Source organism: Condylura cristata, unplaced genomic scaffold (assembly GCF_000260355.1).
Source record: "Condylura cristata isolate star-nosed mole 26May11 unplaced genomic scaffold, ConCri1.0 scaffold00009, whole genome shotgun sequence".
Taxonomy (NCBI): domain Eukaryota; kingdom Metazoa; phylum Chordata; class Mammalia; order Eulipotyphla; family Talpidae; genus Condylura; species Condylura cristata.
In genome coordinates this window covers 43,582,479-43,597,905 of record NW_004567110.1, presented here as the reverse complement: position 1 = coordinate 43,597,905, position 15,427 = coordinate 43,582,479, and the positions used below count along the sequence as shown (strand labels likewise).

The 15,427-nt window shown below is 36.3% G+C and overlaps 1 protein-coding gene across 4 annotated transcripts in view; it reads right to left on the bottom strand.

Annotated features, from left to right (window-relative positions):
• STAU2 (staufen double-stranded RNA binding protein 2) overlaps positions 1-15,427 on the bottom strand; it is a 229,572-nt gene that overhangs the window by 200,716 nt on the left and 13,429 nt on the right. For 2 of the 4 annotated variants that reach the window (XM_012723013.1, XM_004679795.1), the window contains exon 2: positions 5,299-5,429. The exons of the other annotated variants lie outside the window; for them this stretch is intronic. In XM_012723013.1, the coding sequence (XP_012578467.1) occupies positions 5,299-5,412 (114 nt within the window). In that variant the 5' untranslated portion in view covers positions 5,413-5,429. The remainder of the gene's footprint in view (positions 1-5,298; positions 5,430-15,427) is intronic. 4 annotated transcript variants of the gene reach the window in all.

Genomic DNA, 15,427 nt, shown 5'->3' with positions numbered 1-15,427 from the left:
TGATGGGAAACCCGTGGGGATTACAATTGAGATGAAAAAAAAAATGTGAAAAATGATGTAAAAATAAACTTTTTAATAAAAAAAAAGAAAAAAAAAATCCATGTTTTTTTTTATACATAAGCAATGATCAAAAGAACAATCAGAAATTGGAATTTAGTGCCATTTACAACAGCATCAAAAACACTAAATACTCAGGAATAAACCTAAAAGGAGAATTTATTCACAAAAAAAACTATAAAATATCATTAAAGGAAATTAAGGAGTATATAAAACCAGTGAAACGCTCTCTGTTCATGGATTGGGAGACATTCAATTTTTCTGGCATGTTTATTTTTCCCAAATTGAGCCATAGATTCACGACAGTTCCAGCAAAGGTGTTATACAAAATGGACATGCCAACCTTAAAATTCACATGAAAATGCAAAAGATGCAGAATAGCCAAAACATTGCTTAAAAAGTTCCCAATTACAGAGCTTATTTTATCAGTTCACTAATTATAGAAGTATAGTAATTAAAAAAGCAGGGTATTTATATAAAAACAGGGTAATAGGTCAACAAAAAAATATGAGCAGCTGATTTTTTTTACAAAGGTACAAATGCAATGCAGTAAAGAAAGTGTAATCTTTTTGACAATTGGACAGCTATATGCAAAAAATAAACCTTTTTTCCAAATTAACTGAAAGTGGCAATTAGACCTAACTGTAATGTTTTTGGTCTAATTCTATACTTAAATGTAAAACCTAAAGTTACACCATCCAGAGGAAAATACAGGCAAAAATCTTATAACTTTCAATGAGGTAAACATTTTAGATATGACACCAAAAGCACAATCAATCTAGCAAAGATCAAAGAGGTAAATTGGGATTCATAAAAATGAACAGCTACTGCTCTTTAAAAGGTAATGTTAAAAAAAAAAAAAAAAAAAAGGACAAGCTAACCACTGGTAGAAAATATTTTCTAAGAACACACTAAGGAAGGATTAGCATCCAGGATATACAAATTGTAACATCACAGAGGAGTAAGCAGAGCAGGAAGCTCCATTGCAGGAATAGTGCCTGCCACAAAGCAAGCATGCAACAGATATTTTATCAATTTCTTTTTTTTAATCTTATCTACTACTAATATGCAATGATTACCTGAATACATACACCATCAACATAATCATTAAGAATTTACAAATCAGGGCCCTCCCTGGTGGCGTAACAGGTTAAAGCACAGCACTATGAAGCTATGAAGCTATCGCAGCCACTGCAGTACAAGTTCAATCCCCAGCCAGGGAGGAGATCCACATGGCCGTGGCAGACCTCTCCTGACCCATCCGCTGATGCCCTCAGCAGTGTACTTCAGTCCATCTGCCTGTTCTGCTCCCCACTCTGTCTGTGGTGAATCCTCTCACCGCCCCTGTACCTCTGGCCTGTACCCCAGTTCTGTATGCATAAATAAATAAATCTTAAAAAAAAAAAAAAGAAGAAAGAAAGAACTGAATTCAGGTACTTAGAGTAGAAGGCACACATTAAGGTAATTATTTTTCATTTAATAATCACATATTAAAATTAGCCATAAGTTTTCAGTCAGAGTCAGTGAAGGAAAGAAGTAAGTATGGATACATAAGAAAGAACACTATTTCCTATAAAGAAATATGTATGAAAAGACAATTAGACACTACCCTAAAGACATCAGGCTTTATGTCTGTCAACTCTAGATGCACATCTGAACCATTTCAGAGCTTAAAGAGAGAATAGAGAAAGCAACAAACATATTAAATCACCATATTAGTTAGTATCTCAAGGATATTAATGAATTGTATCTTGATTTAAAATTTTCATGCCAGAGATAATGACTTATTTCATTAAAATACATTCTGTGTCTCATTTAAAGACACTAATAGTTATGCATGAATGAAAATGACTTTGTCATAAAAGTGATCCACATTTAAGCCAGTTAGTATTAACATTAACTATTGATGAATAGTCCTTACACTCACAAATATTACCTTTCATTGAAGAATATGACAATTATTCTAGTACCCTTTAAAAATGAACTATAAACAAATCTTGCCATTTGGAACAACATGAACAGATTTTAAGGACATTATACTAAGTGAAAGACAAGTTCTTTTTTACCTCACTTACATAGAGATTATAAAAAAAACTAAATTCACAGATAATAGAGAACAGACTGATGGTGGCAAGCAGTAGACGACAGAATGAGGTAGAAATGGATAAAATGATTAAAAGGTACAAATTTATAGTTATAAAATAATCATGAGTATGTAATATATGATATCATGACTATAATTAATACTACTACACTGTATATTTTAAAGTTGCTAAAGGATAAATCTTAAGTTCTCATCACAGGGGAAAAACTGTAACTGTGTGTGGCAGTGGGTATTAATTAGACTTGCTGAGGTGAGTATTTCACAATACATACAAATGTCAAGTCATACTTGAAACTGATAAAAGATTGTATGATCAATTATAGCATAATTTTTTTAAATATTTATTTGTGCATACAGAACTGGGGTACAGGCCAGAGGCTCAGGGGCGACAAGAAGCTTCACCAGAGACAGAGTAGGGAGCAGAACAGGCAGATCTACGAAGTACACTGCTGAGGGGAGCAGCGGGCGGGTCAGGAGAGGTCTGCCACGCCATGTGGTCACCTCCAGGGCAGGCGGGAATCGAACTCATGCTGAAGTGGCTTTAGCTTCTCAGTGCTGTGCTTTAACCCCTGCGCCAGCAGGGAGGGCCTATAGCATAATTTTTAAGAAACTATTTTCACGAGCTTCAGGTAAATTTGAATGGTCTATGACCAAAGCAACCACTAGAGTAGGCAAAGTTGCCAAATGAGAGCTCCAATCACCTAAAAGAATCCTAGAACTGTCCAGAGATGAAAACGTGGTCCATTTTGAAAACAAACCTACTCCTTTAGAAGGTGAAAATAATGAAAAGAAAGGTAAGGGTAGGGAAAAGAAAGAAGAGCTGGAGGAACAGCTTTAACAGGAGAGAATGGTTGGGATTTAATATAGCAACAGCAGATTGCCCTCTATCAGCACTGCACCCATCAGTCAGATAGGAATGAAGAGACTCAATTTATGGGAGGTTTGTCAGTTTGCCAAGCAATTATCAGCCAAGAAAGCACGGGAAAAGAGCTAAGGATAAGACAGGGCTATGGAATTTCAGCTGGATATGGAAACATGAGAACTAAAAAAAATGAGAAACAGCAAAAAAGATTTGTGGTGCTGAAACACTACTGAAATAAAATAACTAAAGGAAATGAACAAGAAAGTAGTAGGTGTCAGAGAAAGATGAATGCTTGAGTTTAAATCATGATTTTGCAATTACTGGTAATGATAAGGTCAACAACACGACCTTATCACAGGATAAGCAATGTGTGGCTAAAGAAAAGTAGTAGTCAACTAAAGGAAGTGCAAAAAACTGGAAGGTCAGCATGTTGAAAGAATCACCTGCTTAAACACAGGAATCACCAAACATGAAAACAAAGTCATATTACAGAGTGAAAGTAAGCTATGAGAAATGGGTTGAAATAACAGGAGGAAATAAATGACTACCGTGAGGAGACATTTAGTCTAATAACCTAAAATGTAAAACTGAAGCCTGAGCTAAAGGAAGAATACCTAGAATTGAAAGATGAGGAACAAAGAAGAAGCTAAAAGAACCATAAAATATGGAAGAATAAAATATTTATTGCCCTAAATAAGTTCAGTCTAGTACAACAGTAATGACCAACATATGATTGTACTACAGCACAGTAATAACATCTGAGAAAGGTGGGTACTTGCTGGAGGTCCAGTGGAGGAATCAGAGGAGGTTTCAGAGAGGTTTGGAAGGTGCAATATGTGAGCAGAGTGTTCAAAAACAAATAAGGGCAAAAGGACCTTCACAGCAGAGACCTACAAGCCAGGCAGAGGCGGAGACAGAAGGGAAAAAACTGAAGCATTCTCAAGCAGTATAATTAAGGGCAGAAAGAGAATGAAAATAAAATGGGTATGAAAGAGTGTCAAGATGTACAACTAGATAGGAACACGAGGATCACAACCATCTTCCCTGCACAAAAGACATTATGATAAAATTAAATTACAGCCTGTAAATCATCATAAAAGCCTCTATTAGGGAACAAAATAGAAGGATTTCCATTTCATCTTATTTCATCTTTTTCCAACCTTTGAAGAAAACTTTTTGCTAGGGAAAAAAATCCAGTAGTCAGTTCTTTTATGAAAATTAACCAAATTTCATAGAACTCATTGCTTCCACACTGTATACAGAGCTTATGATCATAACCAAAATCTCTAATATCCAAACATGGATTTAAAATATTACAAGAAAAAATATATATACATATTACAAGAAAACATGTGCACTTTTTTTTAAACAGATGACTCTTTGTAACATGTGCCTATGTAAACATAAGTATAAGGCTAGAAGGCCCTCCCTGGTGGCACAGCAAGTTAAAACACAGCAATATGAAGCAACCACAGCGATTGCAGCACGAGTTCAATCCCTGGCTGGGGAGGCAATCCACATGTTATGACAGACCTCTCCTAACCGACCCACTGCTCCCCTCAGCAGTGTATTTCAGTATACCTGCCTGTTCTGCTCCCCACCCTGTCTCTGGTGAATCCTTTCATTCCCCACATCTCTGGCCTGTACCCCAGTTCTGTATGGATAAATAAATAAATATTTTTTAAATAAGTATAAAGCTATAAACACATATATGTAGAGAGAGAGAATACTGCTTTTCCATTTAAAAGAACAATATTTTAAATGACTAGCTATTAACAAAACTGGTATAAATACAACTTTTATATAAATGATCTTAGAATTAATCATCACATTAGAAAAAAATGTTTTACCAGAAAACCATTGTTAGACTTGCTGTGTGTCCATTTTTATTTTAGCAGTCATGATTTAACAGAAACAGCATTCTATTTGGAAGCCAAACAGTATATATTCAACTGTTAGTAATGGTATTTAAAAAATATTAATCAAGTTACATAATTTCTGTGTCTGAGTTTCTTAATTTACAAAATGGAAATCAAAAATTCACGTCTCATGATTTTGTTACGGTTTTTTGTGAAGTAATATATTTGAAAAAGATTTGTGATCCATAATTAGCTATAAAATTGTTTCATTTTAGACATCAAAATATTATTAAGAAGAAAAAGCCTTCAGGGCACCCTTAGTCCCTTCCCCCCAGGGTGAAGCACAATTAAAATTGAGATGATCAATGTGATAGACTTTGATAAGCAAGTACCACCACCTCTCTTCATAACCTTACCTTCGAATGAGCAGGCCCTCTTTCTTTCAGAAGTTTATACTGAGGTTGAACTCTATTGAAACGGGCTAACTCTTTTACCAGACACATTGGAGTTTTCTCTTTGGGGTTTGCCATTTTATCTTGGAGAGAAGCTGTAAATAAAAAGGCTGTAAAATTTTTGTGAAGAATGACTTTACAAAATGGAAGAAAAGCTATTTTTGACTTTTTTAGATAGAAGTTAGATTATATATTTGGATTAAATCATTTTCATGAACCTTATTTTAAAATTTCATATCATCTAATGTCTTCCATTACATTAAACAGAAACATGTATCACATTTTAAACAATTAAGGTAACTTTTTCCCTGAGTGCAACATGAATTGCTCTTTATACATATATTCTAACAGCATGCTAAGATTTTAAAGATAATGATTTTTAGTATCTTCTAACTTTCCTCTAAAAAAAACTACAGCATAAACACATAGTTCTCCTGATAAAACTAATTTTATTTCTTGATCTTTTTTCCTTCTCATTTTGAGGCAGGATATTAATAGAATAAGCTCTGTACCTAGAAATCAAGCCCTAAGTCTAAGTACTAGCTTTTCCTCTACTTTTCAACCAAATTTTGAAAGCAAGAAATTGAGTAATTTAACAAATGCCAATGTTCTTAATCGGAATTAACATTTTTTTCATGTTTGCCTTAAGTCTTATTTTTAAAAAACAGCATTACATTCCAATTAAATTTCCTTTATCCTTCCCTACCCAAAAATACTACAATATGACTTTAGAATATATCCCTCTAGGATATTTTAAAATACACTTATATGCATGCATGTATATCCATGAAGAAAAATAATAACATTTTCACAATTTACTTTATTGAGTCTTCATTATAATTTTGAAAATAGCTAATATAGATCCATTGCATTAACTTTAACTGTTGTATAATTCCCATCACAAACACCATTACCAGTTCAGGTTGCTTTCAACTCTACACTCTTACATAAAGCACTTGATTGTACCAAATTACCTTCCCCTGGCAGCTTGAGAATGTCCATTTCTCCCCTCAACCTTGAAAACACACAATTGGGTGAGTTTATTTTAATTTTGATAATCTGATATTTGACAAATGTTAACCCAATATTGTTTTTTGTTTTCCCTACTGTTATTTTAACTCACATTCCCAGATTACTAGTGAGGTAAACTATCTTCTCATACATTATGGATGTGGGTTTCCTCTTCTATGAATTACTTGTGTCCTTTTCTTCTAATAAAAATTTTATGTATTATATGTACAGTATCTTATTTTATGGTCTGCAATTCTAAGTCCTTAACTATTTTTACTTAAATTTACTAAACCTTAAATTTACTAGTCATGAATTAAGATTTATTAAAGGTAATATTCACAGGCTGTTTTGAGGCTGAGGTTTTTAAATGGATACTATAACTTTCTAAATTACATCATAAATATTACAGCTTCTGAATATCTTCCTAATTAATATATTATTTTAACCTCATCTTTTCCTTTATCTCATTTATAGACACATTTAATTTCCTTTTAGTTTTTCTTCCATTTATCATTAGTCAGTGGGAAATAAAGGATTTAAAACCTAAGCAGAAAACATGCAAACAAATTTTATACTGCTTGGTTAAGCTGTAGCCACAATGTACAGAGAATGCATAAAATTGAGCGTAAGTGGCTGGTTTCAGAACATCCTCTGCAAACTTTCTCTGGTAGATTTAAAGTGAAAATAGTATTCTTTTAACTTTTCATTACCCTTCTCCAGATTAATATTCTGGTATTGTTCCTTGGTCACAAATCACTATGATTAAGAAATTATAGGAAAATTACATAAGTATCTGGTAAGGAGTAAGTGGAAGGAGAGAATCTAAAAAAACCAATTGTAGGGCCAATACAGCTGACAGTTCTACAATTAAAACATTCTGATTGGCTTGAAAACAAACAAAGGAACAAAAGCCTGGTAATTATTACTTTTTGAAATAGCACCAAAAGGACAACAGCAACTCAAAAAAGATCTAAAGAAACCTGTATTTTATGAGCTCCATTGTACATCATTCAAAAAAAATTGATAAATTATAAATTATTATTTTATTATGATTTTTATATTGTAAATTTTGATCCAGACAGTCATTATTATTAATAATATTATTATATAATATATAGTCTGGGACTATAATAAATGTTGGTTCTTGCAGTAACTTCTCATGAAATACTCAAGTGCAACAGACAGCACAATTAAATGAATATCAAAAGCAGAAGAAAGGCAATTTGTTTAAAAAAGAGAGAAAGGAAATATTAAATCTGGTAAAAATAAGTCAATTTTGCATAAAACTATAAAGGTATTTTATATAATTAATAGTATTTTACACTACTACTATATAGAATTCATAACTCAGCAATGTTGCATATTCATCTGTTACAATGAAAAAATATTAGGAGAACAGCAAGCCTGTGACAATTTTATAGTATAAAAATTTTAATAACATATTTTAAGCATAATAAGGTGTGATTAAAATGTGTACAGCTTTTCAAATTTGATAATAAAATCTTATCTACACTCTTTATAGGAAAGTGCTAACCAGTAAAATAGTGCTGAACAATTTGCCATTTATTTTGACTTTCTACCTCATAAAAAAAAAACAACAAATCCAACAAAACTTTTTTTTTAAAGATTTATTTATTTGCATACAGAGTTGGGGTACAGACCAGAGGAGCAGGGGCGGTGAGAGGACTCACCAGAGACAGAGTGGGAAGCAGAACAAGCAGATCAATGAAGTACCCTGCTGAGGGAAGCAGCTGGCGGGTCAGGAGAGGTCTGCTGCGCCATGTGGTCACCTCCCTCCCGGGCAGGCAGGGATCGAACTCATGGGGAAGTGGCTTTAGCTTCTCAGTGCTGTGCTTTAACCATCTGCACCACCAGAGAGGGCCCCAATAAAACATTTTTAATGTATGACTGAAGTTTTGGTGTGAAAGTGCAAAAAAACCTCACTTTGATAAAGATTTATAAGTAAAACCCAAATATTTAATGTTGTGAATTTATAAATAAATAGCTAGAGTTTTAATTTTTAAGTCACAAAATGATTAAATCTTTACATTAAATAACTGTTCCCCTCATCAAAAATTTTATCAATAGAGGCCTCCCTGGTGATGAAAGGGGTTACATCTAAGCACTGTGAAGCTATCCACAGCCAATGCAGCAGGCCAGAGAGTGGACAGGCATGTCTCCCCTGCGGTTTCCCTCAGCAGGGTTCTTCCTCAGTCAGCCTATTCTGCTTCCCAGTCTGTCTCTGGTGAATCCTCTCACTCCCCACACCTCTGGCCTACATCCCAGCTCTTGAAAGAATAAATAAATTAAATAAATCTTTAGGGAAAAAATCTTATCACTATATTAACAGACAGAGCAGTAACATAATTAAACCAAAATTCTTATGAAGCAGCTATAAAATTATAAAATAAGTTGGTCTAAAAATTTGACATAATAGAGGCCCTCCCTGGTGCTGCAATGGGTTAGGATGCAGCATTGCAAGCTAGCTGCAGCTACATCAGTGAAAGTTCCATCCCCAGCCCCAGAGGTGACCTACAATGGTGCCACAAATCTCTCCTAACCCGACCCGCTGCTCCCCTCAGCAGTGTGTCGATCTGCCTGTTCTGCTCCCTACTCTGTCTCTGGTGAATTCTCTCACTGCCCCTGCACCTCTGGCCTGTACCCCATAAATAAATAAATCTTTAAAAAAATTAAAATTGACATAAATTTAAATTTATATATAACTTTTTTTAAAAATCAGTTTTAAAAAGAGAAATATAAAATGTTGTGTATATATACATTTTCAGGAGACTTTAGAAAATCCTCCTGAATATATTTTGAAAAAAAAATGGTTCAAGTCAATTGTAATAGAAACCTACTCCAAAGTAAATAAAGTTTTGATAGTGGATTTCACAATCCAAAATTGTCATTTTAAGAGATGATTACCTTTGATAATTAGGAGCACTTATGGTATCTCTGCCACTTATATATGTGACCTTGAGAAAATATTTAAATCTTACTTCCCCCCAGAAATAATAGCTGTTTTTATATCACTGGCTTATGGTATGCAATGGATGAGATGATAATGCAAGTAATTGTTTAAAATAATTAAGAACTCAGTAGTAGGGCCCTCCCTGTTGACGCAGCGGGTTAAAGCACAGCACTGAGAATCTAAAGCCGCTTCCGCATGAGTTTGATTCCCGCCTGTCCCGGGGGTGACCACATGGTGCGGCAGGCCTCTCCTGACCCACCCGCTGCTCCCCTCAGCAGTGTACTTCGTCGATCTGCCTGTTCTGTTCCCCACTCTGTCTCTGGTGAAGCCTCTCACCGCCCCTGAGCCTCTGGCCTGTACCACAGTTCTGTATGCACAAAGAAATAAATCTTTAAAAAAAAAAAAAAAAGAACTCAGTAGTATTCTGATTATAAATAATTTGTTAAAACACATTACCATCAAACATGAAAACAGTGATATGATTTTATGAAATTATAAAAGTAACACTAATAAAATATTTATAGTAATAACAGTGTCTGCACACTCAAAAAAAAATAGTTAAGACTTTATTTTATAGACTTTATTTTTATAGAATGTCCTGGAACCTCTCCGACTGTTTTAAAACAATGCAGCTCAAAGTTTTCAATTATCAGGCAAAATTCCTGCCCCAAAAGAGCTCACAGTCTGGTAGAAGAAACAGACACATGAACAAGCATAATAAATGGGTAAATGCTATTATAGGGTAAATGCTTATTATAGGGTTAATGCTATAAGGCCATTACAGAGACTTTACATGAAGGGGGCATTCAAAGGAAAGTAATAATTCACCAAGCTACAAGGGAGGAAGGCAAAAAGAAAGCTACTCCAGACTTTTTCCAGAGTGTACATGCAGTGGAAAGCACATAAAACATATCAGAGTCCGGCAAATGCAAGATCATTAGCAAAACACAGACTGCATAGGAGGAATATCAGAAAAGATTAATGTGACCAGAATCCACCAAAAAACTAAAAGTGCCCTAAGTCAGACTTTTTAAGAACAGCAACATTTTTCAGTGTAGTAAAATTGCAGCCAGAGCTATTGTTTATGAGGTCATAATCTTGGCAAAAATTATTGGCTTATATATCTATGCCATTGTAGAGAAAAATATAACTGGAGCCCCCCTGATGGTGCAAGGGGTTAAGTCTCAGCACTGTGAAGTTATCCATAGCCACTGTAGCAAGTGTTTGATCCCACATGGCACATCAGACCTCTCATGTCTCACCTGCTGCTCCCCTCAGCAGTGTATTTCAGTCAATTCACAATTGTATTCCTCACTCTGTCTCTGGTGAATCCTCTCAGCCCTCCCACATCCCTGGTTACACCCATCTCTTGTATGCATACATAAATAAATCTTTTTTCAAAGTTTTAAAAAAAATAAATACAATTGTATTTTGGATTTTGATCTTGTACCCACAAGTTTTCTGAATTTGTTTATTGGCTCTAGTGGGGATTTTGTAGATTCTTTGGAACTGACTATATATGGATCATGATATCAGCAAACAGAAATAGTTTTACTTCTTCCTTTCCAATTCAGATGTCCTCTCTTTCTTTTTCTTTCCTAACTGCCCTGGCTATAACTTCCAGTAAAATGTTGAACAGCAGTGGTAAAAATAGGCAGCCTTGTCTCTTTCCTGGATCATTGGGAGAAAACTTTTAGTCTTTTACCATCAAGTTAAATGTCATCTGTGGGTTTCAATCTGTTTACTTACAGCAGGTCTATTCACGTTTTCCGGTTCTTATTTAATCAATTTTGGTTATCTCTGTATTTCTAATAATTCATCCATTTCACATAGGTTAATTAGCCAATTTGTCAGCAAACAATGTTGACAGCATTCTCTTAGAATCTTTTTTGTTCCTTCAAATTCCCTGCTTTTATTACTGATTTTCATTATACTTGCCTTTGCTCTTTTTTCTATCAGTTAGATAAAAGTTTGTCAATTTTGTTGATCTTCTAAAAAAAAAAAACAACTTTGGTTTATTGATTCTTCATGTCACTTCCTAGTCTATAATTTGCTAACCTCCACTTTAATCTTTATTTTCTCTGGCTATCTTTGTGTGTGACTTTTCCTAGCTTCCTTCAGGTATAAAATTAGGTTGAGAGCTTTCTCTTTTTTTTTTTAAGATTTATTTTACTTATTTATGCTAGGGTGTAAGGCATAAGAGGACAGAGACAGAGTGGGGGCCAGAACTGCCAGATCTACTGAAATGCACTGCTGAGGGGAGCAGCAGGCCAGACAGGAGAGGTCTGCTGCGCCATGTGGGTCAGCTCCCTGGCCTGGTACTGAACTCATGATGCAGTGCTGCAGACAGCTTCAAGGTGCCAAGACTTACCTTGTGCCACCTGGTAGGCTCCTCTTCTTTTTAAATTTTGATATTTATGTATTGCTAAAAATTTCCTTTTCAGCGATGCTTTCACTACATCTCATAAGTTACAGAATACTGTATTTTCATCTGTGATTAATTACTTTCTAATTTCCCTTGTAATCTCTATTACCTGTAGTACGTCTCTTAGCTTGCCCACATCTGAGCTCTCCAACATGCCTTCTATTTCTGACTTCTAGCTTCATTCCACTGGAGTTGGAAGAGATACTTTCTATATGAGTATCAGTCTTTTAAAAGGTATTGTTTTGTGATCTAACCTATCCTGGAGAATTGTTTCATGTGCATTTAAGAATGTGTATTCCTTTGTTGCTGGTTATTTTATACATGTCTGTTAAGTCTAGTTGGTTTATAGTCCTGTTTTCCTACTTATCTGTCTAAATATTCTAGCCCTTATTCAAGATAAGTCAAACATTTCAATTTTTTATTTAATGACAAAAACTTCAAATTTTATAATATTCTGTTCTGAGTTGTGTTGTATTTCTCTAAGTAGTGGTGCACTTTGTTCTGATACACAGGTAAGCTTCTACAGATCACTTGGGGCCTTCTGAGAACTCTTCCCATGTATTACAAAGTCTTTATCCTCTGGATGGTGAATACATAAACCAGCCTTGTGTAAGCTCTAGAAATTTTCTTACTGCATTCTAATAGTTCTTTCCCTGACTTTGAGTAGGTGCTTCCATGTACCCATAGAACTAGGCCAAAGACTCTAGAACTCTCTGAAGTCTCCAGAATGCATACTCACTTGAGTGTGTTCTTACACTTTACTTACCATTAACCCCCACAGGTTCCTTCTCTCTGTACTCTGCCCTGCAATTCTAACCATCTTGCTCTAACCATCTTGCCTTTGCAAGCATGATGGTTATCTTTGTCTCCTTATCACAAGAAGATTGTGTTCTGTTTTGGTGCCTCCTCTTTGCACTTTAGTCTGTAAAAATCTCTAGGCTTTACTGTAAACAGATGCCAATAAAAGGGTTTACCCAGTTTTTTTCATTTCTTGCAGTCTGTCATCCAATGTCTAAAAATCATTATTCAAAGCAAAGGAACCAGGCCTCCCTGATGGCCCAAGGGGTTAAATTGCAGCACTATGAAGCTATAGCAGCTACTGCAGCACAAGTTCAATCCCTGGCCAGGGAGCTACCTACATGGCAAAGTAGCCTCTCCTGTCTGGCCCACTGCTCCCCTCAACAGTGTTATTTCAGTATGCCTGTCTGTTCTGCTCCCTACTGTGTCTCAGGTGAATCCTCTCACCTCCATACCTGGCCTATCCCCCAGCACCTATATGCATAAATAAACAAATCTTTAAAAAATAAATAAAAGAACTAACTAAACCTAGACAAAACAAAGTCTAGAAATATGACTGTGGGATTAAGGCTACTAGAGGGGTACAGGGCTATTACAACTGAGGCTATTAGAAGGGGGTGTCCAACAGTATACAAAAGGATAGGAGTGCTTCTGTGGGGGTTGTGCTATGGTGATGTACATCTGAGAAAATGTGAACCTATTCCTCTGACTCACTTGCAGGTACTATAAAACCAAGTGACCACAATATATATTTTTTAATTTTTGAAAATCAGCGTTTAAATGTTCTCAAGTTGTTTAAGGGGGAAATGTGTGCTATTCCTACATAACAAACTGCCCGTAACTTAAGAGCTTAAAGAACAACTACCTCCTTTTTTCCCATGATTTCTAACATCAGCAATCAAGGAACAGCTTAACTGAATGTTTCTGACTCAGGATCTTTCATGAAGTTGCAGTCAAGATGTCAGTGGGCCAGTAGTCTAGGACTGGAAATGTGACAGGAGTTGGAAGACCTGCTTCCAAGAAGGCTCAGTCAAACACTGTTGGCTGGTGGCCTTGATAGCTGGTGACAGGAGGCCTCTATTTCTTACCACATGGGCCTCTCCATAAGGCTACTCACAACATGGCAGCCAACTACTCACAGAGAAAGTAACGAAGAAGGGGAGAGAGGGAGCAGACACAGAGGGAAAGAGAAGACGAGGAAGACCACGATGTTTCTTTTACAAACCATTCTTAGAACTAATCCATCATTTCTACCATATTCTACTGACCATATGATGTGTGCAAAGATTACACAATGGCGTAATAAATACCAGGAGGTGGGGATCACAGGGGCTATCTTGGAAACAGGTTACACAGGATAAATCCTGTTATGCCAATAAGGCAGAAGGTCAAAGTCCTCCCACACATTTTAATCTTCTTATGTTTACTAATTTTTTTTTAATTCCTCTAACTGTAGCTTGTATTCTGAGGCTTCAAGAGAGATGGGCAGGCTATAGATCCTATTCCAGTGAGACTTTGAGAAAATATAACTAAAAGTAAGTATCAGCAGCTCTTAAGAAAAAAAGAATAGGAGCCTCCTATTTGTGCAAAGGGTTAAGTCTTGGCGCTATGAAGTTATCTGCAGCCATTGCAGCATGAGTTCAGTACCCAGACAGGGAGTTAATCTACATGGCACAGCAGACCTCTCCTGTCTCACCTGCTGCTCCCCTCAGCAGTATATTTCAGTCAATCAGCCTGTCCTGCTCCCCACTCTGTCTCTGGTGAATCCTCTCACCCCCTGCACCTCTGGCCTACAACCCAGTTCTCCTATGCATAAATAAATAAAATCTTTAAAAAAAAAAAAAAGAAAGAAAAAAAGAATAGAATTCCAGGTTCTTAGAGCAAGAAAAAGAACAATACCTATAAATGACCTGGGTTTGAGAAATGTCCAAGTGCTTTATTCTTCCAACTATTTAACTCTAATGACCAATCTAAAGGTCTGCCCTTTCTATTAATATCTAGAGTCAGACAGCAATAGCAACAAAAATATTCATAGTAATTTAATAGCAGTAGCAGTAGCAACAATACAAATACTAAGCATTTTGCTTTTGTTATCTCATTAGTCCTCACACCAAACCTGTGAGATAAGTAACATTATCCCTTAAACTCTAAACCTTTGTTTTTTGATAATCATACCCTGTGATCACAAGATTCCCTTGTGAATTGTAGAGAACTGGGGTACAGTCCAGAGGTGCAGGGGTGGTGAGAGGATTCACCAGAGACAGAGTGGGGAGCAGATACCCTATCTTTGCACTTCACAGGGATCTTGACACAACTTTATTCCTCCCTTCAAATACCTGAGTCCCTCTTAGCCTATTTCAAGATCTCCCACTCATCAGGTAATGAAATTCTGCCATGTTCTGCTCTTCTCCCACTCTACTTCAATCAGGTCTTATAGTTTCCTGTTAGCTTCCAAGTTCCCAATATCTACTACCAAATCTCTTTAAAAGGAACCACCAGGGCCCTCCCTGGTGGCGCAGCAGGTTAAAGCACAGCACTAAGAAGCTTAAGCCACTTCCACATGAGTTCGATCCCGCCTGTCCCAGAGGTGACCACACGGCGCCGCAGACCTCTCCCGACCCGCCCACTGCTCCCCTCAGCAGTGTACTTCGTAGATCTGCCTGTTCTGCTCCCTACTCTGTCTCTAGTGAAGCCTCTCACCCACCTCATCTCTGGCCTGTACCCCAGTTCTGTACGAATAAATAAATCTTTAAAAAAAAAAGGAACCGGCCCTCCCTGGTGGCGCAGCGGGTTAAAGCACTGCACTAAGAAACTATGCCACTTCCGCATGAGTTCGATTCCCGCCTGCCCCGGAGGCGACCACATGCCGTGGCAGACCTCTCCTGACC